Source organism: Protopterus annectens, chromosome 4.part0 (assembly GCF_019279795.1).
Source record: "Protopterus annectens isolate FY-2018-M chromosome 4.part0, PAN1.0, whole genome shotgun sequence".
In the NCBI taxonomy this organism is placed as follows: Eukaryota; Metazoa; Chordata; order Ceratodontiformes; family Protopteridae; genus Protopterus; species Protopterus annectens.
Window position 1 is genome coordinate 1,434,580,496 of NC_056733.1, and position 26,615 is coordinate 1,434,607,110.

At 39.8% G+C, this 26,615-nt stretch overlaps 1 protein-coding gene across 4 annotated transcripts in view; it reads left to right on the plus strand.

The window, feature by feature from the left end:
- The window catches only part of LOC122799893 (E3 ubiquitin-protein ligase RNF14-like), an 826,975-nt gene that overhangs the window by 374,825 nt on the left and 425,535 nt on the right, over positions 1–26,615 (plus strand). For all 4 annotated transcript variants that reach the window (XM_044069268.1, XM_044069270.1, XM_044069269.1 and 1 more), the window contains one exon: positions 12,295–12,816. In XM_044069268.1, coding sequence (XP_043925203.1) covers positions 12,295–12,816 — 522 coding nt within the window. The remainder of the gene's footprint in view (positions 1–12,294; positions 12,817–26,615) is intronic.

The window sequence follows — 26,615 nt, forward strand, 5'->3', positions numbered from 1 at the left end:
GTGACCTGAGTGCTTGTGTTATGTGGCGGATCCTAGTGCCCGATAGGCAGCTCACCGTGACCTTCTCCTTGTTCAGCCTGGTGAGCGGGACATCAGTGTGCCTGACGATAGAGTCACCTATTACAAGTGTATCAGGTGTGTTGTTTAGCCTTAAGGGCTGTGACTGTTCGGCACACTGGCTTTGTGAGCTATGTGTTGCACGTGTTTTGTTTTGGGGTAGCGGTTGCTTGGGTGTCTGCTTTGGAGGTCTCTGCTTCTTAGGCAGATTTTTATTTAGAGCCTCCGAGTATGTTTTTGTGTGTTTATGTGTTTGGTTTGTTGTCGTGGTAGGTCTATGTGAGACTGGAATTATAGTGGGTGTGGTTTCCTTCTCCTCCTGACTGATTACGCCATTACTGAGTTGAGAGAGCTTAGCCTCCAGTTTGGCTATATGGTTGCATCTCTCACATGTGTTGGAATTTGTTGGGAGAAGGAGAGGGTTGTCTGTGTACATGAGGCAGTTGTAACATTGCCTCAAGATACCCAGATTCACCAGCTGGACCAGAGAGGAGATTGACAACTGACTTTTGGACATGCTAGAATAGTATTGGGAATTCCTTTATAATTGAAAAAAGGGCCAATGGGGAACAAGGTACTCAAGGGGAGTTTGTGAGGGTGTAGTGCTTTTAATTTTTTAGAGCTGACTTATATAATTGCTTTAGTGAGCAAGTGCCAGGTAACTTAAATGCAAAAACGACAAACAGTAACTTTCTTTCAAGTGAAACAAGGAAATAAGTACAGTAAGCAATGCAGATATCACTAGGGATCCACATAAATGCTAAAAGGCCGCGTTTTAGGTGGAATTAGCGTTTCAGGGAAATAAACAAACAACAAGCATACAAACAAAGCTAGATTCTATTGTCTTTGTGTACTGCAAATATACAGAGATCAGTATATATTTTTTGGTTTTATAATTTGCACTCTGATTCCTCACATCTCTGTTGAAACTTTTCCCTACCCCCTCTCCCTGTTCTGGTAGTAGTTTAAATTTGGTTGCTTTTGCAGTGCCCGCCCCACTGTAGATTTGATCTAGGACACTCCCCCAGTCCCATCTCTTTACCGCATTCTACCTAATAAACCCTTTCTGCACTTGCTTTTAGTCCTTTTTAATTTAATTACATTTTTTCAAACTGTGTGTGGACTAATATTGCTACATACTCAAGTGTGCCATCTTGCACTGCATGTGAATTGTTTTTACTACTGTTTCTGCTACTTTTCTGAAAAAAAAAAAAAAATTGTAAGCCTGTTTCCTACCTTTCCTGTAATTAGTGTTCCAGATACAGATTTGCTGTATCCAGGACTATTTGTAAGCTTCTGAGCCCCCAAGCCTTTCTGTGTTGGAGGGAAGCCTTCCAGCTTATCAGTGGGAGTGGTAAAGCACTAGGTAACCTGTCTACCACATAAGGAGTGGTTCTGGCCCAGAATTTGTAGTTATTGGCCATTTGGGCGTTCTTCCATCTCTCTTAACTTTCTGATTTGAAGGCCTGCATTTGCACTTGTTTCTGTCCTGTAACTCCTGGGCCCATCTCATTTGCTCACTCAAAAAAAAAAAAAAATCTGCTTTTACTGTATTTGTGTTTCTTCCTACTTTATTTTGCTTTTGCGTCATCTTAAAAGTACTCAATTGTATTTATTACTGCTTGGTGTAACTCATTCTAAGCCTTTTAGTTTAAGCACTTGGGCTTCAGACCAGTTGTTTTACATTAGGAAGGTTTGTGGTCTGCACTGTGGTGGCAGGGCAGGTAGCTTACATCCTTCTAAGTTGGGAACTGCTGATTGAGGGCTCAGTGTCTGTTATTCTAAAAATGTATTAATTCTATTTTAAGCACTTGGGCTTCAGGCCAGTTATTGCATCAGGCCCATAATTGAGTACAATGCCCCTTTTGGGATGTACCTTACCAGACACCTGCAGCAACTGGAAAGACCCCAAAAGTACCTCACCAAGAGGATCAAAGGGCTCAAACAGATGCCATATGCTGCCCGGTTAAAGAGACTCCAGCTCTACTCAGTGGCATACCGCCTGTTCAGAGGCGATCTGTGCCTGATGTATAAAGCCATGTCCAACCCGGAATTAATGGACATGCTGCACCTCAGAAAATCCAAATCCCATCGAGCTACGCACTCGAGAGACTTGAACCTCAGCACTGAAATAAATAGGACATGCTGGAGGGACAGATTCATAACCCAGAGGCTTCCTTCACTCTGGAATAAAATCCCAGTCCAGGTTAGGCAGAGTCCCTCATTGACTCTCTTCAAGAGGAATCTTGATGAGTGGATGGGAGATCGTAGGTTTACCCCGGGTATCACTTCTGTGTCACTGTTAGACAGAGGCACAGTATACTAACCTCGAAAAAGGGCATAGCAAAATAAATTTAAAATGGGTGGCGAAAGCCAAACACATTCTGGCTAGGCTTATAAATGCCCTAGGGCAGATAGCCTAGTATGAACCTATGAACCTACAAACCTAAGGGTTCGTGGTCTGCACTCTTGTGGGAGGAGAGGCTGAACTTTGCCCTTCTAGCTGGGAATTTCTGGTTAAAGGCTTATAGTGCCTGCATATCTAAACTGCTTCTTACTGAAATTGGTACACCTTATTTGCTGTAGCATAGACTAGATCCAGGCCTGCTGAATCTAGCTTTGTTTGTATAACCTGAGCACTAATCCAGGCATTCTTTAAAGTATTCAACTGTATTTATTACTGCTTGGTAGTAACTTGATTAAAGTGTAGCTATCATTCTAAGTCTTTTGGATTAAGCACTTGGGCTTCAGACCAGTTGTTTTACATTAAGAAGGTTTGTGGCCTGCACTGTGGTGGCAGGACAGGTAGCTTACATCCTTCTAAGTTGGGAACTGCTGATTGAGGGCTCAGTGTCTGTTATTCTAAAAGTGTATTAATTCTGGTTTAAGCACTTGGGCTTCACGCCAGTTGTTTTACATTAAGAAGGTTTGTGGTTTGCACTGTAGTGGCAGAACAGGTAGCTTACATCCTTCTAAGTTGTGAACTGCTGATTGAGGGCTCAGTGTCTGTTATTCTAAAAGTGTATTAGTTCTGGTTTAAGCACTGGGGTTTCGGGCCAGTTATTTTACATTAAGAAGGTTCGTGGTCTGCACTCTTGTGGGAGGAGAGGCTGGACTCTGCCCTTCTGAGCTGAGAATTTCTGGTTAAAGGCTTATAGTGCCTGCATATTTGAACTGTTTCTTACTGAAATTGGTATACCTTGTTTGCTGTAGCATAGACTAGATCCAGGCCTGCTGAATCTAGCTTTATTTGTATGCTGCTTGTTTGTTTGCTTGTTATTTCCCAGAAACGCTAATTCCACCTAAAACGCGGCTTTTCAGTGCTTCTGTGGATCCCTAGTGATATCTGCATTGCTTACTGTACTTATTTCCTTGTTTCACTTGAAAGAAAGTTACTGTTTGTCGTTTTGCATTTAAGTTACCTGAAACACATTGCATTTAAGTTACCTGGCACTTGCTCACTAAAGCAATTATATAAGTCAGCACTAAAATATTAAAAGCACTACACCCTCACAAACTCCCCTTGAGTACCTCGTTCCCCATTGGCCCTTTTTTCAATTATAAAGGAATTCCCAATACTATTCTAGCATGTCCAAAGGTCAGTTGTCAATCTCCTCTCCGGTCCAGCTGATGAATCTGGGAATCTTGAGGCAATGTTACAACTGCCTCATGTACACAGACAACCCTCTCCTCCTCCCAACAAATTCCAACACATGTGAGAGATGCAACCATATAGCCATACTGGAGGCTAAGCTCTCTCAACTCAGTACTGGCGAAACCAGTCAGGAGGAGAAGGAAACCACACTCACTACAATTCCAGTCTCACATAGACCTACCACGACAGCAAACCAAACACATAAACACACAAAAACATACTCGAGGCTCTAAATAAAAATCTGCGTAAGCAGCAGAGACCTCCAAAGCAGACACCCAAGCAACCGCTACCCCAAAACAAAACACGTGCAACACATAGCTCACAAAGCCAGTGTGCCGAACAGTCACAGCCCTTAAGGCTAAACAACACACCCGATACACTTGTAATAGGTGACTCTATCGTCAGGCACACTGACGTCCTGCTCACCAGGCTGAACAAGGAGAAGGTCACGGTGAGCTGCCTGTCGGGCGCTAGGATCCGCCACATAACACAAGCACTCAGGTCACTCCAAGGCAAGTACAAATATGACTCAGTCATTGTCCATGCTGGTGTGAATGACCTGAGACGTACCTCCCTGGACTACATGAAAAGAGACATAGAGGAGCTCTCTGAGCATGTAGCTCAGGCCGGTATGACCCTGACCTTGAGTAGCATCTTACCCTCACCAAGAATGATGCCACAATATGAAGACAAGGTGATCAATTTGCACAATTGGCTTAAGTATTGGTGTCATTTAAAGGGGATCCAATGCCTGTCAGCCTGGGATGACATGCTCGACAAGCCACGATGCTTCACCAGGGACGGCTTGCACCTGTCACCCCTGGGCTTTCGGATATTGGCAAAGGCTCTTGCTACCCCCATAGTGCCTTTTTTAGGCAAGGCTCAAAAGACAAACCCACCTCCATAGGTATCACAAGGGATAAGAAACTAAGAGTAATGCTACTCAATGCCAGAAGTCTAAACCTTAAGATGCACGCACTCGAAACTCTCCTTAGCATGGAGAAAATCGATATCTGTGCAGTAACAGAAACCTGGTTCAAGGCTCCAGAGAGCACCCCAGCACTACCAGGTTATACCTCATACCATGCTTTTCGCCCCAAAACTTGGACCGTACCACAAAAGGAGGGGAGTATCAATATTCCAAAGATACCCACACCTCCAGGTTGGTGGCACAGCACGAAGCATCAGAGACTATCCATGTGCAACTAACAGTGGGTAAAACTGCCTTCCAGTTTATAGCCTGCTACGGACCACCCTCCCAAACCCAGGAACCCCACTCGGCCTTCCTGAGAACACTGGAAAATATGAAGGTCTCTCCAAACACCATTATATTGGGTGACTTCAACTACCCAAACATAGACTGGGAGCATTACTCTAGCTCCAACACCCTAGCCCAAAGGTTCCTAGAATTTATAAACTCAAATGCTATGGAACAACTTGTTACCACTCCCACAAGAGGGAAAACATACTGGACCTGATCATCACCAACATGGGGGACTCTATGCTCCAGACCAGAAGTGTATCCCTCACTGGTAAGATCAGACCATAAACTAATCTCACTGGATATTCACATCCCGACTCCACCCCTGCCCTGAAAACCACAGTGAAAAACTTCTCTAAAGCAAATTTCACACTCCTCAAAACCGAGGTGGAATCCTTCAAAGCCCCCGGGCCTGTGGAAAATATGGCCCAGACTGCAGAATCCTTTATAAACGCATTCTATGAACACCTTCAGGAATGCATGGATCATGCAATCCCAAATAAAACCAAGATCCAATCCTCCAAAGGCAGACGTCCTGTCTGGTGGACCCCAACCATAAACAAACTATACAATAGAAGGAGGAAGCTACTATATGATAGAGCAAAATCCCAAAAAGGAAGGCATCTCTGATCAGTATTAGCAAAAAACTACGGGCACTCATAAAATCGTCTAAGGCCAGCTTCGAGAGAAAAATTGCACAGTACACTAAGGATAATCACAAGGCTTTCTTTAGTTATGTTAGGAACCTGGGTGGGAATTCCCAGATATGCTCAAAATTAGTCCAAAATGACAAAAAATACACCGAACCCACAGACATTGCCAACATCCTAGCTGACAGGTTCAGCACAAACTCCCCCCCTCCCCACCAAAAGGGCAAATATTTATCCCAGCAGAGTGCTGCCCCCCTGACATCTCAGATGCTCAGGTAAGAGCTGCCCTCTCCAAAGCAAAAAACACAGCATCAATGGGACCAGACGGTGTCCCGGGCTGTGCCCTACATGAACTCCAAGAAGAGCTAAACCCAAACATAAAACTACTGTTCAATCTTAGCCTTACTACAGGATATGTACCCAAAGAGTGGCGTACAGCAACAGTGGTCCCTCTCCACAAAGGTGGTGCCTCAATGGATCCTGGAAACTATCGCCCCATAAGCCTGACTAGCTTTGTCTGCAAAGCTATGGAAAGGATCATCATGGACCTCATAAATAAAGATATTGGGGACCTACAGATACTGGATCCTACCCAGTTTGGCTTTGTTAAGGGCAGATCCTGCCTCTTAAACCTGGTTGATTTCTTTGAAACAGTCACCAAGGCCATTGACGAGGGGAAGGTGGTCCACACAGCCTACCTGGACCTCGCAAAAGCCTTCGATACAATACCCCACTCGGGCATTATAGATAAGCTCACCAGCTTAAATATAATCCTCTGTGTCACTAGATGGGCTGCAAACTGGCTCAAGGACAGAACCCACATGGTTAGAATTGCTGGAGCCATGTCAGACTCCAAACCAGTTACAAGTGGCGTCCCACAAGGCTCAGTCCTGGGACCTCTCTTGTTCGGTATATATTTCTCGGAGGTACAGGCCAACACGGAAGGACTGTGGCTGACCACGTTCGCAGATGACTGCAAACTGGGCACCATAATCGACTCTCCAGCCGACACAAGCATCCTCCAAAAGGGCCTCATAGAAACAGACAACTGGTGCCAGAGCCATGGCCTCAAGCTAAACGCCAAAAAGTGTATAGTCATCCCCTTTGGCAAAAACAAAGTGCCCACAAATTACCACATAGGTGGTAATCCATTAAGTACAGAAGAAGTAATTAGGGACCTGGGGACCCAAGTTGATAGCAATCTCTCATTTGACAACCACGTGGCCAAAGTGGTTAGAAAAACATTTTATATAGCCCTCCTAATCATGAAGGGATTCACATCTAGATCAGGGGAGGTCATCGTGCCTCTTTACTCATCCCTCATCAGGCCCATAATTGAGTACAATGCTCCTTTCGGGATGTATCTTACCAGACACCTGCAGCAACTGGAAAGACCCCAAAAGTACCTCACCAAGAGGATCATAGGGCTCAAACAGATGCCATATGCTGCCCGGTTAAAGAAACTCCAGCTCAACTCAGTGGCATACCGCCTGCTCAGAGGCGATCTGTGCCTGACGTATAAAGCCATGTCCATCCAGGAATTAATGGACATGCTGCACCTCAGAAAATCCAAATCCCATCGAGCTATGCACTCGAGAGACTTGAACCTCAGCACTGAAATAAATAGGACATGCTGGAGGGACAGATTCATAACCCAGAGGCTCCCTTCACTCTGGAATAAAATCCCAGTCCAGGTTAGGCAGAGTCCCTCATTGACTCTCTTCAAGAGGAATCTTGATGAGTGGATGGGAGATCATAGGTTTACCCCGGGTATCACTTCTGTGTCACTATTAGACAGAGGCACAGTATACTAACCTCGAAAAAGGGCATAGCAAAATTAATTTAAAATGGGTGGCGAAAGCCAAACACACTCTGGCTAGGCTTATAAATGCCCTAGGTCAGATAGCCTAATATGAACCTATGAACCTATGAACCTATACCACAGACACAGAGGAATTTGTAGTCAGGAGCTCTGGCTGCTGCAGACAAGACAGAGAGGTGTGAAACTGATTTCCGTTGTTTTTATTGCAGAGAGGAAAATAATTTACACTGATTCAGAGCTGCTTCTAATGTAGCCATGCCTTTCATAGCAAAACAGAGCAATTAAATTAGTCAGTGGTTCAAAGGCAATTGGCACCTGTTTTGACAAATTTACATAAGCGGCATCACATTATTGAATTGCTAAGCTTTAATAAACGTTAAATGTTTGTTGTTTATACCACTCTACATTTAAGAAGACTTGAATGTAGTATTAAAGATGTTTGTGACATTTAAAGAAAAGTCAAAATATTTTTTCTTGTCAAGTATCAGCACGTTTACCAAAGTGTGTGTGTGTGTGTGTGTGTGTGTGTGTGTAGGGGGATCTGTCAATTAATTATCAACTACAAAAAGACACTTTGAACAAAGGCCTGCAATTTAGCAACTTTTGTTTCCTTAGTATACTATAAAACAAGCCATGAGGCACACACAAATGAGGGGCATTCAAGAAATAAAAGAAAGAGACAGTGTATAAGATGACAGTGACTGACACTTATCGCATTATTTGTCTGTGGTATGGGAACACACCACTGCTTCCTTATGTAAAGCAGACTTGAAATGCATTATGGAAAATAGAAAAGTTTGGAGAAAAATAAGATCACATTGATATGTCAAGTCCCATTGAAGGACATTTTGCAGAAAACATTAAAATTCTATAAGAAGCAGTCAGAGTGATTTTTAAGGTATTAAAATAACTCAGAAAACAGAGATTGAGTGAAAAAATAGTTGTTTTAAGTTCTAATGTGGAGTTTTACTTTAATTATATACATTTCAAAAGTTAAATTAGCAGCATTCTGCACATAATTATACTGTGGTTTAGGTTTAAATTCCATTCTGCTGGGATGCTAATTGTTTACAACTTCAGTAGTAAAAAAAATAATAAATAGCAGTATACTAATGATAACAGCATGACATTATTTTTATCAGAACAATAAAGTGGCTTGTCATTTCTTCTATTGCTATTTGTCAAATGTTAAGTAAGAACACTTTTGTTACATACTTTATTCACACACACACACACACACACACACACACACACACACACACACACACACACACACACACACACACACACACACACACACACAGGTGCTCATGGCTGATTTGCTCATAGCTGAATGCTCACCTGTGTATCCAAGTATGAGGCATTTTGAAAACACAGACTGTCTGCAAATATACTTTTTCTGAGTCTGTGTGATCTTGGAGGCAGTATTTTTATACTCGAGGATGTGGGACAGAGTCCTCACAACTGGAGGGTGCAGGTGAAGCTTGCTCCCTGTTAAAAAAAAAAAAAAAACACTTTTTAAAAATACTTTTTCTCTGATTTCAAGTATACCATGACTCAAGCATTTAACAGCAAGTTAGTGAAACTCAAACAATTGAAAGTTAATAAAGTAGGTCCACGTATGCTATAACCAAACAGTAGAACTTTAGTTAGCTATGACAGTGTTGTTAGAAAGTTGTGCAAGAGTATGTGAATGTTATAACAACCAGAATGAAATATACATTATTTATGTTTTATTTACTTATTTGTAATTGGTAAGTGTATGTGCTTATCTTGGTAGAACTCATTTTCAAGTATCAAGGGAAGAAAAACTCCAGTATGTGCTCATATTATAGCTACATACATGAAATATTGTTTTTTAAAATGTAGACATAGTAATACATATATAATATACTATGTATATATATATATATATATATATATATATATATATATATATATATATATATATATATACACATATATATTATACTGTGTAATAGTATTACATAGTAATTACAGATAATGTAATACTGGGTGTGCTAGACAAGCTAATAAATGCATCCTGTCAGCTATCTGTCTGATTACAACAGTTTGATATACTACCGTGCATTTAAGGCAGAATGTAAACCTTATTGGTCACTAAAGACTGGAGCACTACCTCTGTTGCTTCTGTTAATGTTTCTTGTCAAATAACTAGAGATCACAAGTAATCACTGAGGCTAGCTGCTCAGAGCAACAGCTTCAATTGTTTATTTTTGTATCAAAAGAGGACCTGGATTCATTAGCCATGCCCTTTTAGGAAGAGAAAGGGAGGGATCTGAAAAGTCATTCATTCAGTAATTCTTTCTCCACTCACCCACTTTACCCTGAATAAGGTAAAGTAGAACTCAGAGAGTGACAAAACCCTGAATACGGTAAAGTAGAACTCAGAGAGTGACAAAACCCTGAATACGGTAAAGTAGAACTCAGACAGAGAGTGGCAAAATGAATGAATAAAATGTTTTTGTAAGCCACACTAAATAGGCCTGTGGGCCACGTGTCATTTGGACTGTGACTTTGAGATACATACTTTAGGTAAATGTTTGTGACATCTGTATACATTTACATTTGAAAGTGTTGAAATCATAACTGTGGTCATACACTTGTTGATAAAGAGTTTCTTTACTGCTTCTTTGCCTGCCTTTAAAGAACCTTTTTCCACTTTGGCACTTAAACCTTATGATTCATAGGTCTACCTATTCCTTATTCAAACTGAGACGAAATCCAGGGGGGGAAAGAACCCTTCATGTCTTTGACATGTACCATTAGAGTTTTGCCAGCAAAGATGCACAAATGTTGACGGGTAGAACAGTTATGTTTCTCTTTTGCTGGACGGGAGGGATCTCATTGTCTTAGTCCATTATAAGTGCATTGCTAAGTTCATTGTGTTTTGCTATCAGGAAGTAAACTGCTTGCTGGAAAATGCTGCTCTCAAAGAATACCCATAATGTCATGGCTACTTCCTGTGCTTGTTTCAAAGATGTCTTCATTGTGAACATTTTTGCCATGACCACTTAGTCGTAGAGTCACACCTTCACCAGCTGCTATTGCTTGGAGTTTAACTCTTTTGATGCATCTTTACAAAAAGATGCACATCTCTCAGACTTTGCTTTTAGGACTGCCTCCAGTTCTGTCATTTTAGATGCTAAGATTTTCACTAGTAACCCAATTCAGAAGGACCTAGATGTATAAATGTACTAATCAAAAATGAAATGGAACAAATTGCAAAATGTGTTTGAAGTCTGCATGTCAGCATCAGAGGAGGGGTTAGGGCCATAATGCAAATGCTGTCTTTGCTGGATTGCTGGCAAGAGCACAAATATCCCCAGTGTTTGTGTGGATAACAAACTCTGAAACAAAAAAGGCCTCTCTGTCCTGGGAAAACAACTAAAATATACATTTTGCCTGCTCATCCCTACTGGATGAGGAAAAAACACCATCTACATTATATCAGTCCTGACTTCCGTTACGACAGACCCTTACTGAGCAAAAAGATAGTAATTTAAAAATAATTTTTTGTTTACTTTGTCACCAGTGTACCATATCTCTTTGCTAGTTAAGGATCAGGTATTTTGCGTATTGCACCCTCCATACTTAAATATACCATCTCTGTGATCGCACTATAGCGAGGAAATGGGAGATCTCCTGCTCTGCGATTCTGCATACAGGGCGGAATGGGAGATTATAGCAATAACCCATGCCTGGGTGTGGGTAATGCTGGATTTACCCACGGTTGGCGTGGTTTGGTCCCGAGGCGGCCCGAGGGACCAAACAAAGACAACCGTGGGTAAATCCAACATTACCCACACCCAGAAGTGGGTTATTGCTATTATACAATGACATTATTTAAGAAAACAAATAATTACTTTTCTTAAATAATGGCATTGTATAATGCCTCTTTGCTGCCCTTCCACAGCTGTCTGGTGTTCCGCGGCAGTTCTGATGTACTGCGCATGCCTACGCAGTACATCAAAGCTGTGGGCAAAAGCAACGGAGAACGCAAGATCTCCGTTGCTTTTTACTGTCTCGCTTTGTTAAATGGGTTTAACGTAGCGAGACAGCTTTAAAATAAGCAACGGAGATCTCTGTTGCTTATTTTAAAGCTGTCTCGCTATGTTAAACTCATTTAACATAGCGAGACAGGTTAAAGCAACGGAGATCGCAAGATCTCCGTTGCTTTTTACACACTGTGTCGCTATGTTAAAGGAGTTTAACATAGCGAGACAGCTTTAAAAAAAGAGATCTGCGTTGCTTTTTTTAAACCTGTGTCGCTATGTTAAACTCTTTTAACATAGCGAGACAGTGTTTTATACTAACGGAAAAAGTCCGGGCGACCGGACTTTTTTCCGTTAGTATATTGAGGGATTTACAACGGGCACGCTGGTTGGGCTGGCCAATCAGCATGCACGTTTTAGAGGAGGCATAGTATAATTCCCTTTTCTCCACTGTAGCGCGATCAACGAGTTGGTATATTTAAGTAGGAGGGGTGTGGGGGGTGCAGGGTGTGGGTTTTTTTTTTTTTATTCCACTTCGGAATTTCGAGTTACTGAAAACTCGATTATATGGTCTCGATCATTTGAAGTTCGAGATTTCAGTAATTCGATATTCTGAAGTGGAACCGTAGATATATAGATATATATGCCATCATGAGATTAAATGATTACTCTGTAATGCAAATCCAGGAGGTAGTTTTGATTATATAGTTTGTCTTTTTTGGTACTTGTAGATACATCATTTACATAACTTAAAAAATATAGTGAACATCTGTAGTTTGCTATTACCAGTTACTATGTTGTCTTAATTTACCATTTTATTTAAACCCTTTTAGCTTACCAGTCTGTGTACACAGTTGGATGAAATCTGGAAAGAAAACACAGGTTGTGTTGTTTTATTTTCATGGATACAGTTTCTCAGGGACGAAGCTCTCTCTTTCTTGAATATCGGTTCTTCATTACTAATAGAGCCGTCTGAGATAAGAAGGTGTTGTCACTGTCCTTTGGCTTCCACGGAAACTGAACAAGCAGGCATCGAGGAAGCAGAAGCCACAGTGGGTGCAAGCTGCTGTGACCCAAGAGCTGTACAAGATGTGGAGTCATGGGGAAATATTCTGCCAGAAATCCTAGATTTTAACCAACATCAGAAACAAAAATTGTTCAATAGTAAAGTGTACTGCTGCAAGATATGCTTTCTAGAGAAATTTGGAAGTGACTGCTTATGTTTTACTGACTGTGAACACGTATATTGCAAAGCTTGTCTGAAAGAATATTTTGAAATCCAGATCAAGGAAGGCACTGTTCATTTACTTATCTGTCCAGAGCCAAAGTGCACTTCTGTTGCCACTACAGCACAGGTAACATCTTTTGTTTTACTGATTTTATAACTTTAAATTGTCAGATTACATCATAACAAATTTAGTTGACACAGGACTTAACCTCTCACCTTGACCTGCAAGTGACAAAAAAATCCAGTACAGGTAGCACCAATTATTTTGCTGTTATTTAAGCAGTTATGTTGAGTAGTTAGTCAAGCATGTTTTCATAGTTACATAGCAGCAGATGGCTGACTAACATTAAAATATCGAGCACTACTAAAAGTAAATCACAGTACAGTAATGTAATTTCTTTTAGATATCAGTGCACTGGGAAAGAATTTGTATTATACCATGATCCCCCCAAAACGTGCACGCTGATTGGCCAGCGTGCTCGTTGTAAATCGAGTTATACTAATGGAAAAAGGTCCGGTCGCCCGGACTTTTTTCCATTAGTATAACTCGATTTAAAACTGTCTCGCTTTGTTAAAGGGTTTTAACATAGCGACACAGCTTTAAAATAAGCAACGGAGATCTCCGTTGCTTATTTTAAAGCTGTCTCGCTATGTTAAACCCATTTAACATAGCGAGACAGTGTTTTAAAGCAACGGAGAAAGCAAGATCTCCGTTGCTTTTTTTAGTGTCTCGCTTTGTTAAATGAGTTTAACATAGTGAGACAGTTTTAAAATAAGCAACGGAGATGTCCGTTGCTTATTTTAAAACTGTCTCGCTATGTTAAACTCATTTAACATAGCGAAACACAAAAAAAAAAGCAACGGAGATCTTGCTTTCTCCGCTTTTGCCAAGCTCTGATGTACTGCGCAGGCGCGCAGTACATCAGAACTGCCGCGGATGCCAGACATCTGCGGAAGGGCAGTAAACAGGCATTATACTATGCCATTATTTAAGAAAAGTAATAGTTTCTTTTCTTAAATAATGTCATATAATAGCAATAACCACTTCTGGGTGTGGGTAATGCTTAATTTACCCACGGTTGGCTTTGTTTGGGTCCTCGGGCTTCGCCCTCGGGACCAAACCACGCCAACCGTGGGTAAATTTAGCATTACCCACACCCAGGCATGGGTTATTGCTATAATGAGTAATACCTTTTAATCGGCCAACAGAATCATTCATTAAACTAATGTTTGAGAGAGTGAAAAATGCATGAACTTGAGCTGGATAATTTGGTCAAATATTACTGGGTGAAGTGTAATTTGAAGGCAACATAACATAGTAGTTATGCTTTGGGGTAATAAAGCTAGGGATCTACTTGTAGACTGTTACCATTCTTATCTGTCTCCTCTACAGAGGTTGTTTCTTCTGGTGAATAACCAGTATAAAAATTAGTCTTGAGCATTACTTTGTTAGACTAAAAAACACACCAGACATTAGGGGCCAGGGTTACAAATAAGATTCTTTAAAGGATAGTATTGGTAGAGCTAGATCTTGGTGTTTAATGTGGTTTTTATTTTGATTTTAACATCTGAAACAGGAATTGGTTTCATTTTTTGGTGTTATTACTTTGTTAGTCTGTTGAAAGTGTTTCTTGAAACAGATTGTATTATGCATGTGTTTTTCACTATGGTTAATAGGACTTCCGCAATATTTTTAAACATATCACAATCAGTTTAGATTACTGAGTTCAGTGAAATTCTGCTGTGTGTAGCATGCACACCAGAGGATTTTAATTTGCAGGAAATTGTGTTAAAGTTTACCATGCTTAGAGAGCTTGGTTAGCATATAAAGTTACTTAGTCTTTTAGTAGATTTGCATTTGAAAGGTACAGTTTTTCCTTCCTGCTCCAGACTGAGCTTCATTTTATGTCCTCCATTTTCTCCTGTTTTACATCCATTCACACTACAAGTATTTTTAACCTTTAGACTGAACAGTTCTGTAGTGTGTGTACACCCAAACATGCATCCACACACAAGTTTATGATAACAGACCGATGTGCAAACATCATTTCATATCAAGTCAATCCTGACTGATGATTGCGTACCAAAAAGCACAGTTACCAAAAATCACATATACTGAAATACAGAAAACTTACAATAGGAGAACACTTTTTATTTGCAGCCTTTCAAGAAAAAACACACCATCTCATTTAGATCTAATTTGTCTAAATAGTGATAGTATTGCAGCAAGTGTTTTTCTGAAATAAGGTTCATAAAAAACTGGGCACACTCTACCGATGTAAAACCTACTTAAACAATGACAGCAAAATCACCCTAGCTAGAATTCACTTACTCTTAACCCTACTCTAGTCAGTCTAAATAAAAATGACCTCAAGAAATTATCTGTATGCTACAACAAAATAGCAAAATTTGCCACCAACTTCTCCTACCGGACACACCATTTGTCAAGCCCTCTAACAGTTATCTTGGCTTGAATTACCTAATACTTTAGAGCTAAGCCAACTAACTCTAGCTTACCAAATACTTTACTATCCCAACAAGACCCCAGCCCTCCAAGACCTACTCTCACATTATTCTAATAACCACCAACTTAGATCCTCCAATAAAGCTCTAGTCAAGGTCTCCAAAAGTAAACACAGCTCTGGAGACTGTCTTTACTCCAATGCAATCACAAAAATCTGGAACTCCCTCCCACTAGAAATCAGGGAGCAATTGAATAAACCCACCATCAAACATCAACTAAAATCTTACCTAACCAACTCATGGATCTGCACCTACCTGACACCAGGCTAAAGCAGATGCACTTGCCTAGCACCAGGCAACCTCCTTTTGACCACCAACCCTACTATTTCCTTTACAACTATAATTACACCCCTTCAATTAGGTATTAACCATTAATATTTTTGCTTACTTATCTAATAATTACCCCAATGTCCTCCTTGTCTACTTACCCCACACCTCTTCCACCTGCTGTCCCCCCTCTGCTTTGCAAACTACAAACTGCACAGAGATAACAGCAGCCTTACTTATTTAGTAAAATCCTACTAAAAGAGCACCCTACATTGTTAACAACCACAAATAATCCCCTATTGTCCTTTTACTATATATTCTTTGGTTGTGTTATAGAACATTAGATGCCTTCACCTACTGTCTCTATAACTTCTCCCGGTACTTACGTATTATCGCAACCACATTTCTTACCTCGCATAATACATTCTGTTTTCATGAAATATCAGAAAAACGGGAGCTGTGAGCCTGTGTGTGTCTCACTTCTTTATACAACTTTTGAAAAGATCTTCCTAAATCAACCATTGAGAAACCGTTGTGATTCAGGGTTGTCACATCCACTACCTCCGAATGAAGCCATTTTCTACAAGAATTCATGTCTCTATTCCTTACTTATGCCATGAGGCTGTCCTTCTTAAAAGTCTGACTCCTTTTAAGTTTTTTCTCATTCTTATTCCACTTAAAAGTGTGCATTAAGCTGATGTTAACCAACAGTTCACATAAATTTGTAGTAGCAGACAAGGACTCAAGCTTTGATGCTGATTTCTCAACAGTGAGTCGCTTGCAACCTGCTTGCAAAAACCCGATGTAAGTGACCATTTTTTGCCCCAGAAAAACGGAAACAGCTTACTTAATTTTTACCACGTCATATTGTGTTAGGGACATTTTCTGGATTTGAATTAGTCGGCAGTGACATTAAGTAATCTACATTTGGATTTGGATACTGTAATAATTTACGACATTTCTGCATGTACTTGTATTCTGCTTTACAACGTCTATACATAGTTCAAGTGGTAACAGAAAACAGCTGTGAAACAACAAATCACTCACTGTTTATTAAGACATGAGCTATTTCACTGAACCATAATGATAATTTCACTGACACACACTTCCCAAGACAGTTTTACTATATATTTCAGTAGAACAGCTCGTAAATGAACCGTTTCACCTGCTCTGAATGTGGTTGCAATAATATGTAAGTACCCTTCTCCACTTAATTGCATACTAATCAAGTTTACATTGTTCTCCTAGTACTGTAAAACACAGTCATATGATGTGTTTATATTTTTCTCCAACTACTCTAAAATGCTGTCGAATGATGTACTGAATTTGCTGATTACTGTAATTTCCTAATTTATCTGATGTTTGTACTGAATTTGCTGATTACTGTAATTTCCTAATTTATCTGATGTTTGTCATGATGATATTGCTTATGTATTACATTCAAAATGTGGAGCTTTTCTCCCCAGGCCTCTGCTGAAAACAGGCAACTGTGCCCAGTTGGACTTTTCCCTGTAAACAAATGTAAAATAAAATAAATAAATAAAAGTTGTAGCATTAGGGGTAGGAGGAGAGTTAGGTTTAGGGTTAGCAGGTGTGAGTAAGTTGGGTTGGTGGGTGAGGTCTTAACCCCCTGCACGTTACCTTAGAAAAATCCTTTCTGTAACATCACCACTAATTAAGACAGGTGCAGACGCACACCACATGTAACACACAACCACAGCACTAAATGTAGCCCCTTATGTAGCTCTTGCCCTGACTCCAACCTGCATAAGATCACACACACACGCGCACACACACACACACACACACACACACACACACACACACACACACACACACACACGCACACACGCACACACACACACACACACACACACACACACACACACACACACACACACACACACACACACACACACACACACACACACACACTCTCCTAACTCCTAATAGCAAAAGTTCATCTGAAAGTTTTTGCTTTAGCAAAAGAAGCCATACTTACCTGCTTACATACAAAAACTACTCCCCTCCCATCAACAAATCTACACATCAGCCAACACAACAGTGGAATATTCATGCATTTGACCACTTTCACAATCACAGCACACACACACACACCACCACCACCACCACCATGTGTTGAACAGATAGTGGTCGTAGTACTGTGTTTGAATTTGTTGCTCACACACATGCACTGCCCCTCTCCAACAAGTGATGTCAATAGTCATTTAATAGTGATCAAATAATTGGCTTTGCTTTCAGATACATTTGGCTTCATCACTTCCCACCACTCCAAATTAATCACATTTGACTCTACACACTGAATATGCAATTTATGTAATGACGGGGTGAATGATAGTTGTTAAAAAGGTATATGCATATGTATATGCATATGTATATTGCATGAAAACAATGAGAAATACCACTCTGTTTTTTTCTATTAAACCAAAATAATTTAAATTTTGGTTTAATAATGGCATTAAAAATGTGAAAGTCGTAACAGCCAGAGTTATATATTTCAGAGTGTTGCTGTTAGAAGCTTGCAGTGCTCCTCTATGACAAATCATACTGAAGACCATCTAACATTGTTAAATTGACTTAACAGCAGGCACACAAACAGTATAACTGTATATTCGTATAATGAGAGGTTTATTGAAAAAAGCCAACCAAGCACTACTGTGAGAATAAAAATATTTTCTTTATAAATGGATCACTGTCAGATACACTGCACTTCCTCAGCTGACTCAGATTACAGAAATGCCCACAAAAAAAGCCTTTTACAACCACGTTTATAGTTTCAAAACTTTGCCCTTGATAAAAACATTCTTTTCCTGTACTGAAGCCTTCTTTGTCTGCATCATTATCCCAATCCAGAGAAAAACAGTTTCTTCAGCAGGCCGAAATGTTCTTTCAGAAATATTATTTCATTGATAGGATAGTCTGTAACTTTTTCTGCTGTGTTAGCCATGCTTATCCAGAGAAAAGTACTTGTCAGCTTGCTGAAATGTTCTTTCATTGATAGGATAGTTTATAACTTTTTTCTGCTGTGTTAGCTATTTCCCTTTGGCAAGTTCATTCTCTTGAATATGTCTATACATTCACCTGTTTATGATATTTTAGCAAGCCTCTGTTGTTAATGCCATTTGTTACAAAAACATTCAGAAGTGAAAGACTTTTTGTGCCACTCAACCACAGCCCATAAGGCATAACAACGTACCCAACACTCTAGTCATAGGTGACTCTATAGTCAGGCACACTGATGTTCCACTCACTAGGCTAAACAAGGAGAAAGTTACTGTCAGCTGCCGGTCAGGTGCCAGGATCCGCCACATAATGCACACACTCAGGTCACTCCACGACAAGTACAAATAGGACTCTGTCATTGTCCATGTTGGTGTGAATGACCTGAGACATATCTCCCTGGACTACATGAAAAGAGACATGGAGGAGCTCTCCGAACTTGTAGCCCAGGCAGGTATGACCCTAGCCCTGAGTAGCATACTGCTATCACCCAGAATGATACCACAGTACAAGGACAAAATGATTCACTTCAACAATTGGCTAAGCTTCTGGTATCATTCTAAGGGGATCCAGTATCTGTCTGCCTGGGATGACATGATTGACAGACCACAATGTTTTGCCAGAGATGGCCTGCACCTGTCACCCTTGGGATTCTGGATACTGGCTAAGGCTCTTGCCACCCCTGTAGTGCCTTTTTTAGGGAAGGTTCAAATGACAAATTCACAACCGTAAAACGTACAAGCAAGCAAAACTTGAGGGTAATGCTACTCAATGCTAGAAGTCTAAACCTCAAAATGCATTAATTCGAGGCACTCCTTAAAATGGAGAACATCGACATATGTGCAGTGAGAGAGACCTGGTTCAAGGCTCCAGAGAGCACCCCTGCATTACCAGCCTATAATTCATAGCACACCTTTTGGCCACCTAACCTGGACGGAAGCATTAAAGGTGGAGGCGTGTCCTTGTTGATTAAGGATATCCACACCTCCAGGCTAGTTGCTCAGCATAATGCATCCGAGATTATCCAATTGCAACTAACTCTGGGCAAGACCGCAATCCAAATTGTAACTTGCTACAGATCCCCCACCATGCCCCAGGATTCCCACTCCTCATTTCTTGATACAGTGGAAAATATTAGGGTACAATCCAGCACCCTCACCATTAACTGGAAAAACTACTCATGTACCAACTCTTTTGTTCAACATTTTCTGGAATTCATAAATTCAAATGACTTGGATCAACTTATCCACACCCCCATCAGGGGCAGCAATATCCTAGACATGGTCATTACCAACATGGGTGACCGGTGTTCCACACCAGAGGTCAATTCTTCGTTGGTCAGATCCGACCACAAGCTAATCACCCTAGACATCCACATCCCGCCCCACACCCCATTAGGGAAACCAGTGTAGAAATGTCTCCAAAGCCAACTGCACGCTTCTTAAGACAGAAGAGGCAAACTTCATGACACCCATGCAGATGGACAATAGAGGTACGATTGCTGAATCCTACACAAATGCACTTTATAAGCACTTGCACGAGTACATGGATCGTGCTATCCCTAACAGAACCAAGATGCTTTCCTCCAAAAAAAGAAGCCAATCTGGTGGTCCTCTGCCATAAACAAACTCTACAACAGAAGAAAGAAACTGTTACAAAAAAGAGTAAAATCTCATGATTGGAGGAACTCCCTGGTCAGCCTAAGTAAGAAGCTGAGATCCTTCATAAAATCCTCCAAAGCTAGTTACGAAAACAAAGTCACAACTGATTCTAAAGGCAACTATGTTAAGAATCTCAGTGGCAACACTCAGATCTGCTCTGAGTTACAGGACAATGGCACTAAATATATAGAACCAACTGATATTGTCAACATCCTGGCAGATAGGTTCAGTGCTAACTTTAGCCCTCTTGCACCACCTAAAGGGCCCGTCTCTATACTGGAAGAATGCAAAGTTCCTGTAATCACGGCTGCACAGGTAAAAACCACACTCTCCAAAGCCAAGAACACAGCATCCATAGGACCTGACAACATCCCAGGCTGCATTCTACATGAACTATAGAATGAACTGGCACCCCACCTAAGCACCATGTTCAATCATAGCCTCACCTCAGGCTTTGTGCCCACTGAATGGCGCACAGTGATAGTTATCCCACTCCATGAAGGGGGAGCCACCACAGACCCCGGGAACTACCACCCCATTAGCCTAACGAGGCTGGTCTGCAAGGCCATGGAATGTATCATCATGGAACTTATAAACAAAGACATTGGTAATCTCCAAACTCTGGACCCCACCCAGTTTGGGTTTGTAAAAGGCAGATCATGTCTCCTAAACCTGATGTACTTCTTTGAAGCAGTCACCAAAGCCGTAGACAAGGGTAAGGTGGTTCAAACAGCCTATATAGATCTCACCAAAGTTTTTGACACCATCCCCCACTCTGGAATTGCAGATAAACTCACTAAACTAGGTATAAATTCCTATGTCACAAGATGGGTTGCCAACTGGCTCACTGACAGAACCCACACTGTGAAAGTAGCAGACTCCAAATCTGACTTCAGACCAATGACAAGTGGAGTACCACATTGTTCAGTTGTGGGTCCTCTCCTGTTTGGTATCTACTTTTCTGAAGTACAGGCTAACACAGACGGTCTTTGGTTAACGAAGTTCGCAGATGACTGCAAACTAGGAGCCATAATCAAAACTCCTAATGATGTGGACATCATACAAAAGGGCCTCACTGAGACAGATGCCTGGTGTCAAAGCCATGGCCTCAAGCTCAATGCCAAAAAGTGCATTGTCATCCCCTTTGATAAAAACTCTGTACCCATGAGCTACCACATAGATGGTAGTCTACTTAACACTGAAAGTGTGATAAGAGACCTTGAGACACAGGTGGACAGTATTCTCTCCTTTGATAATCACATCGCCACATTAGTCAGGAAATCCTTCTACGTGGCACACCTCATCCCAAAGGTTTCTCATCCAAGAAAAAAGAGGTCATTGTTCCCCTTTACTCATCACTCATTAGACCCATTATAAAGTACAATGCCCGTTTTGGTATGTACCTCACAAGACATCTACAACAACTGGAAAGGCCGCAGAAATACCTTACAAAGAGGATTACTGGCCTCAAACAGATGCCCTACGCAGACCATCTAAAAAAAACTCCAGCTTTACTCCGTCGCATATCGCCTACTCAGAAGTGATCTCTGACTAACATATAAAGTTATGTCAAACCCAGAGCTGTTGGACATGCTCCACTTAAAGAAATCCCAATCCCTCTGAGCTACATGCTCTAGGGACCTAAACCTTGTCACTACAATAAACAGAACATGTTGGAGGGATAGATTTCTGTCCCAGAGACTTCCTATACTCTGGAACAAACTACCTTTCTATATCAAACAAAGCTCCTCATTAGCAGTCTTCAAGAAAACTCTTGATGATTGGATGGGAAATAGGAAATTTACCTCGGGGGTCACCTCTGTGGCTCTGCTCGACAGGGGCACAGGAAAATAATTTTCTTGGGTGGCGAAAATCCAGGTCCATTTTTGGCTAGGCTTATATAGGCCCCAGGGCCAATAGCCTAGTACCTACCTATGAACCCATGAACAAGCACATTCTGTCAAGCCAATGCATATTTCTTTTCTGCATTTACAGATGCTATGTTGCATGCTATTTCTAAAAATATCCTACTGTTATTATGATTACCAAATCTCTGTTACTGTGAAAGAAAACAGTTCTACCAAATGATATATATATATATATATATATATATATATATATATATATATCAAATATGTGTTATTGCCATGAGGGAAACCAGTCTTAATTTATGTAATTCTATAAATTGAATGGGCATGCCTTTGTTGAAGTTGGGCGTCGGGCTGGCAACTCGGCACCATAAAAATCCACTGCTAATCATGAGCGGACCGGGGTTCCACTCTGGCGACCCCTAACCGGGAAAAGCCAAAAGACTTTACTATCAATTCCCCCTTTTTATTTGAAAACCAAAAAAGTTACAGAAAATTCATGTCTCCATTTATGTTACTTTTTTTACCACCTGCATTGGTTGCAACAGATACCTGATTGACAGTCTTTCTAATACAAGGTTAACACACATGCACCTTATTATGATCAACAAAATAATGGCTACTATAGCAATTAAAACTGTGCTAATAGTGTTTCACCATTCTGAAGATAACCCATTTAACAAATCACTCCAGTCACTGTGCCATGTAGTCTCAGAGAATTTACTACATAAGTACTTTCACTGTAAATATTTACTGGATGTAAATGCTGCAAAACATATTTTACAGCTTCTAGCTTACCCCTTTGTGATGACACGTATCCTGGTAACTTAACCATAATTGGTTTGTCTCCCTTTTGCAATGTCTCTATTGCAAACTCAGTGTAGTGCTTCCCGTCCTCCTAAAAATGTGCACTATTCACATACCATGTAGGAATTTCTGACTAACCCCTACAGTGATTTTGTTTATCTCACTGTCATTTATTAAAGTTTTGATTGTCAAATGTGGAGTTTGAACTATAACCCCTGAGAACATTGTCAAATACTCTGCCTTATTCCCCAGTAAATGACCAAAACATGTTTAATGTAAGGATGATATCCTTTTGCTACAGGAGTCATTTTCTTCTACAAAAAGTAACCTGTCTTAACTTAGTGTCTATTCCCTGAGATGCCTCTTATAGCCAAGACTGTAATAACACCACTGAAAGTGTGTCCTTCCTTGCTGCTGCTTGGAAAACAAAAGGTAATTTACTGGTGGGAGCTATCAGCACAGTTGCCTGTGCCAACTTCTGCTTTAACATTTTAAATGCATTTTCTTCTGTGCAACTCCATTGTAGAGCCAACTGTTCTTTTTGATTTGTCTTATGCAAATCCAAAATTGTTAAAGGCTTTGGCAATTGCAGAATGCCCCCCATCCTTTCCTGACAAGGAGTCTTCCCTGTTGGTCTGATAATGGTTCCTGGAAATTTTACTTCTTGTGACAAAAAAAATGTATTTTGTTTTTATTTAGTTTGAACCCTTCCTCTTACAACTGTCTCAGAACTTTTCTCAGCTGTTACATGTGTTCTTTTACAGTCTCTGACTGTAATGAATAACCTTGTCATTTTTACTTGCATTCTGTACAAATGTCCCTACTATCTGTTGAAAAATGATAGGAGTGTTCTGAAAACCCTGAGGTAATCTAGTCATGACATACTGTTAATTTTCAAAGGTAATGCAATTTCTTGGACCTTCCACTTTAATCAGAACTTTTAACTTCCCACAACCTGTTTTTGTTTCTGCCCTTAAGGTCTAAAATTCTTTTCCTATGGTATATTGTCATGCACTTTTGGTTAACACTCAGTTCACTTTTACCCTCTATATTATCATCCTGCAACTTTTGCTTCCTTTTTGACTTGTTTTTCTTCTGAGTCCCTTGCAAATGCTCCTTTTTGTATCTGCCTATTTTTTTCATTTTCTATAGTATACACAGTCCTGCTTGATATGTCTCAGATTTCTACAGAAAAAAAACATGCAATTTGTCTATCATCACTGCTTTCCATAGCTGGAGGGGCTGATGTCGCTCTCAGTACATCCCTGTTCTCATCCCCCTTCCTTTTTCTACTTTTCAAATGTCCTACAGCACCTACTATTTCAAACCCATCTTCATCAATACCAAGAGAAAAAATGTTATGCTTAAAAATATCTCCGTTGTCTCTCATTAGCTTATGAACACATTGATCTAATGTGTCACCAGTTTCCTCATAAATACACTTAATGTCACCTGGTACTTTTTTCCTGTTTCAAAGATGCATGTATAACTGCATAAACTATTACTAAGAATACTGTCTTTAATTCAACTTGCTGAACTGGTCTGTAATCTGATCTGGTGTGCTTGGCAAACTGCAATTTCTGCATTTAATATGAACTGATCTAATTCAGAAACTTTACTTATTTGCCCTTTATACAAGTATAACATAGGAGTTGAACCTGTGGCTTAATATTTATGATGCATCCTTTCCATTCATGGGGTCTGAACTTTTAAGTATACTGTTACATTTAAAATCTAGCACTGACATTAAATTTTACATTTTTAAACTAGCAAAAAAATGTATTTGCTATAACTGTAACTGTAAACCCTTTATTCTGTGAATTAACTTGACTGTCCTTTCTGGTATACTATACACAACATAAATGCGTACAGTTACTTTTTTTCTAACTGGCCACACCTAATATGTCTTTCTGAGCACTTAAACTGTGCCAGCTAAACTGGAATTTATTTTATCTTTAATCCATAAATCTGCATGTTTCTGGCATAACCATTTCTTTAAATTCCGTACATTTACACAAACTACTGCATACAAATTCTTACAAGTGTCATCTGTGTGCACTACTGTACATTCTATATCATCCATCTGTATAGCAACATCAGCCTTAGGCAAAATGTCTAAAACAGTTTTAATATACTTTCTAACCTGTATGTCATGTTTCTTTAACATTGGCTTGTGTTTTTCATTAATCTTTGTTGATAATTTATTATCCTTGTTTAAGGCATTCCACTGCTAGCAGTAGATCTGAAACATTTCAGCTGTCTTTACAGCCTGTAAACTTTTAGCATGATTTTAAAAAAATGACTGGAATTCTCTGTAAAAGGTAGAAACTGGCATTAAAAAATGATTTTTAACTTCATCTGACAATTTTTACTTGTCCTGCATAGTTTTTGCTGACAATTTCTGTAACACACTTTTGTGACATGTTAAACAAAAACAAGGATATCTATCTCCACAGTTAAAACATTTTACTTGAGTTTTATACTGTTGTACATATTGATCAAAACAATTAATGCATTTACACATGTAAACTTTCTCACTTGTATTTATACCAAACAATGCTGCATTAAGTTTAACATCATTACTGGCTTGTTCATACCTCTGATGTAATAATGTTCAAACTCTGTCAGGTGTCTGGTTTAAGTCTATAGCCACAGAATGTGTGCATGTAGCACTTATGCCGTTGCTGGTATCCATGTTATTTCAGAAAGATGTTTACCATCTTCAGAAATGACTAACAGGTGATCAGAATGTAGTTAAAAAAACTGCAAACTGGAAACTCCCTGATTGTCAAAATTGCTGGTGAATGTCTCAGAGCAGATGCAAAGACAAAATCTCATTTCACCCACTTGGAAGTTACTGATACTGCTGAGCTTTTTGAGACTGACTGTATTGAGGTTGGTGCCAACAAAACATAAGTAGAGGTTGTCATAGTACTTTTACGAATATTTAAAAGGTCCTAATTAAGTCTGGCATACCACTATTAAATTGAAATTATGAGCAGCATGTACATAAACTGTACAACTGTATATTCGTAATTGCTGACAGATTTATTGAAACAAGCAGACCAAGCACTACTGTGAGATTAAAAACATATTCTTTGTAGTATGGATCACTATCAGATACACTGCACTTCCTCAGCTGCCTCAGATTACAAAAATGTCCAGAAAAAAGTCTTTTACAACCACTTTTATAGTTTCAAAATGTCATTGATAAAAACATTATTTTCCTGTATTAAAGCCTTCTTTGTCTACATCCTTATCTCAGTACAGAGAAAAACAGTTTCTTTAGCAAGTGAAATGTTTTTTCAGAAATGTTCTTTCATTGATAGGATAGTCTACAACTTTTGACTGCTGTGTTAGCCATGCTGATCCAGAGAAAACCAGTTCTCAGCATGCCAAAATGTTCTTTCATTGATAGGATAGTTTGCAACTTTTTTGCTGTGCTAGCCATTTCCCCTTAGCAAGTTCATGCTCTTGAATGCCTGTATACATTCACCTGCTTATGTTATTTTATCAAGCCTCTATTGTTAATGTCATTTGTTACAAAAACATTCAGAAGTATAATACTTTTCTTCCACACAAGCACATTCTGTTAAGCCAATGCACTTGCAGGTGTTATGTCACATGCTATTTCTGAAAATATCTAACTGTTATTATAAATTATTACCAAACCTCTGTTACTGTGAAAGAAAAACAGTTCTACCAAATTATATATATATATATATATATATATATATATATATATATATATATATATATTGTTTTTTTTTTACTATCAA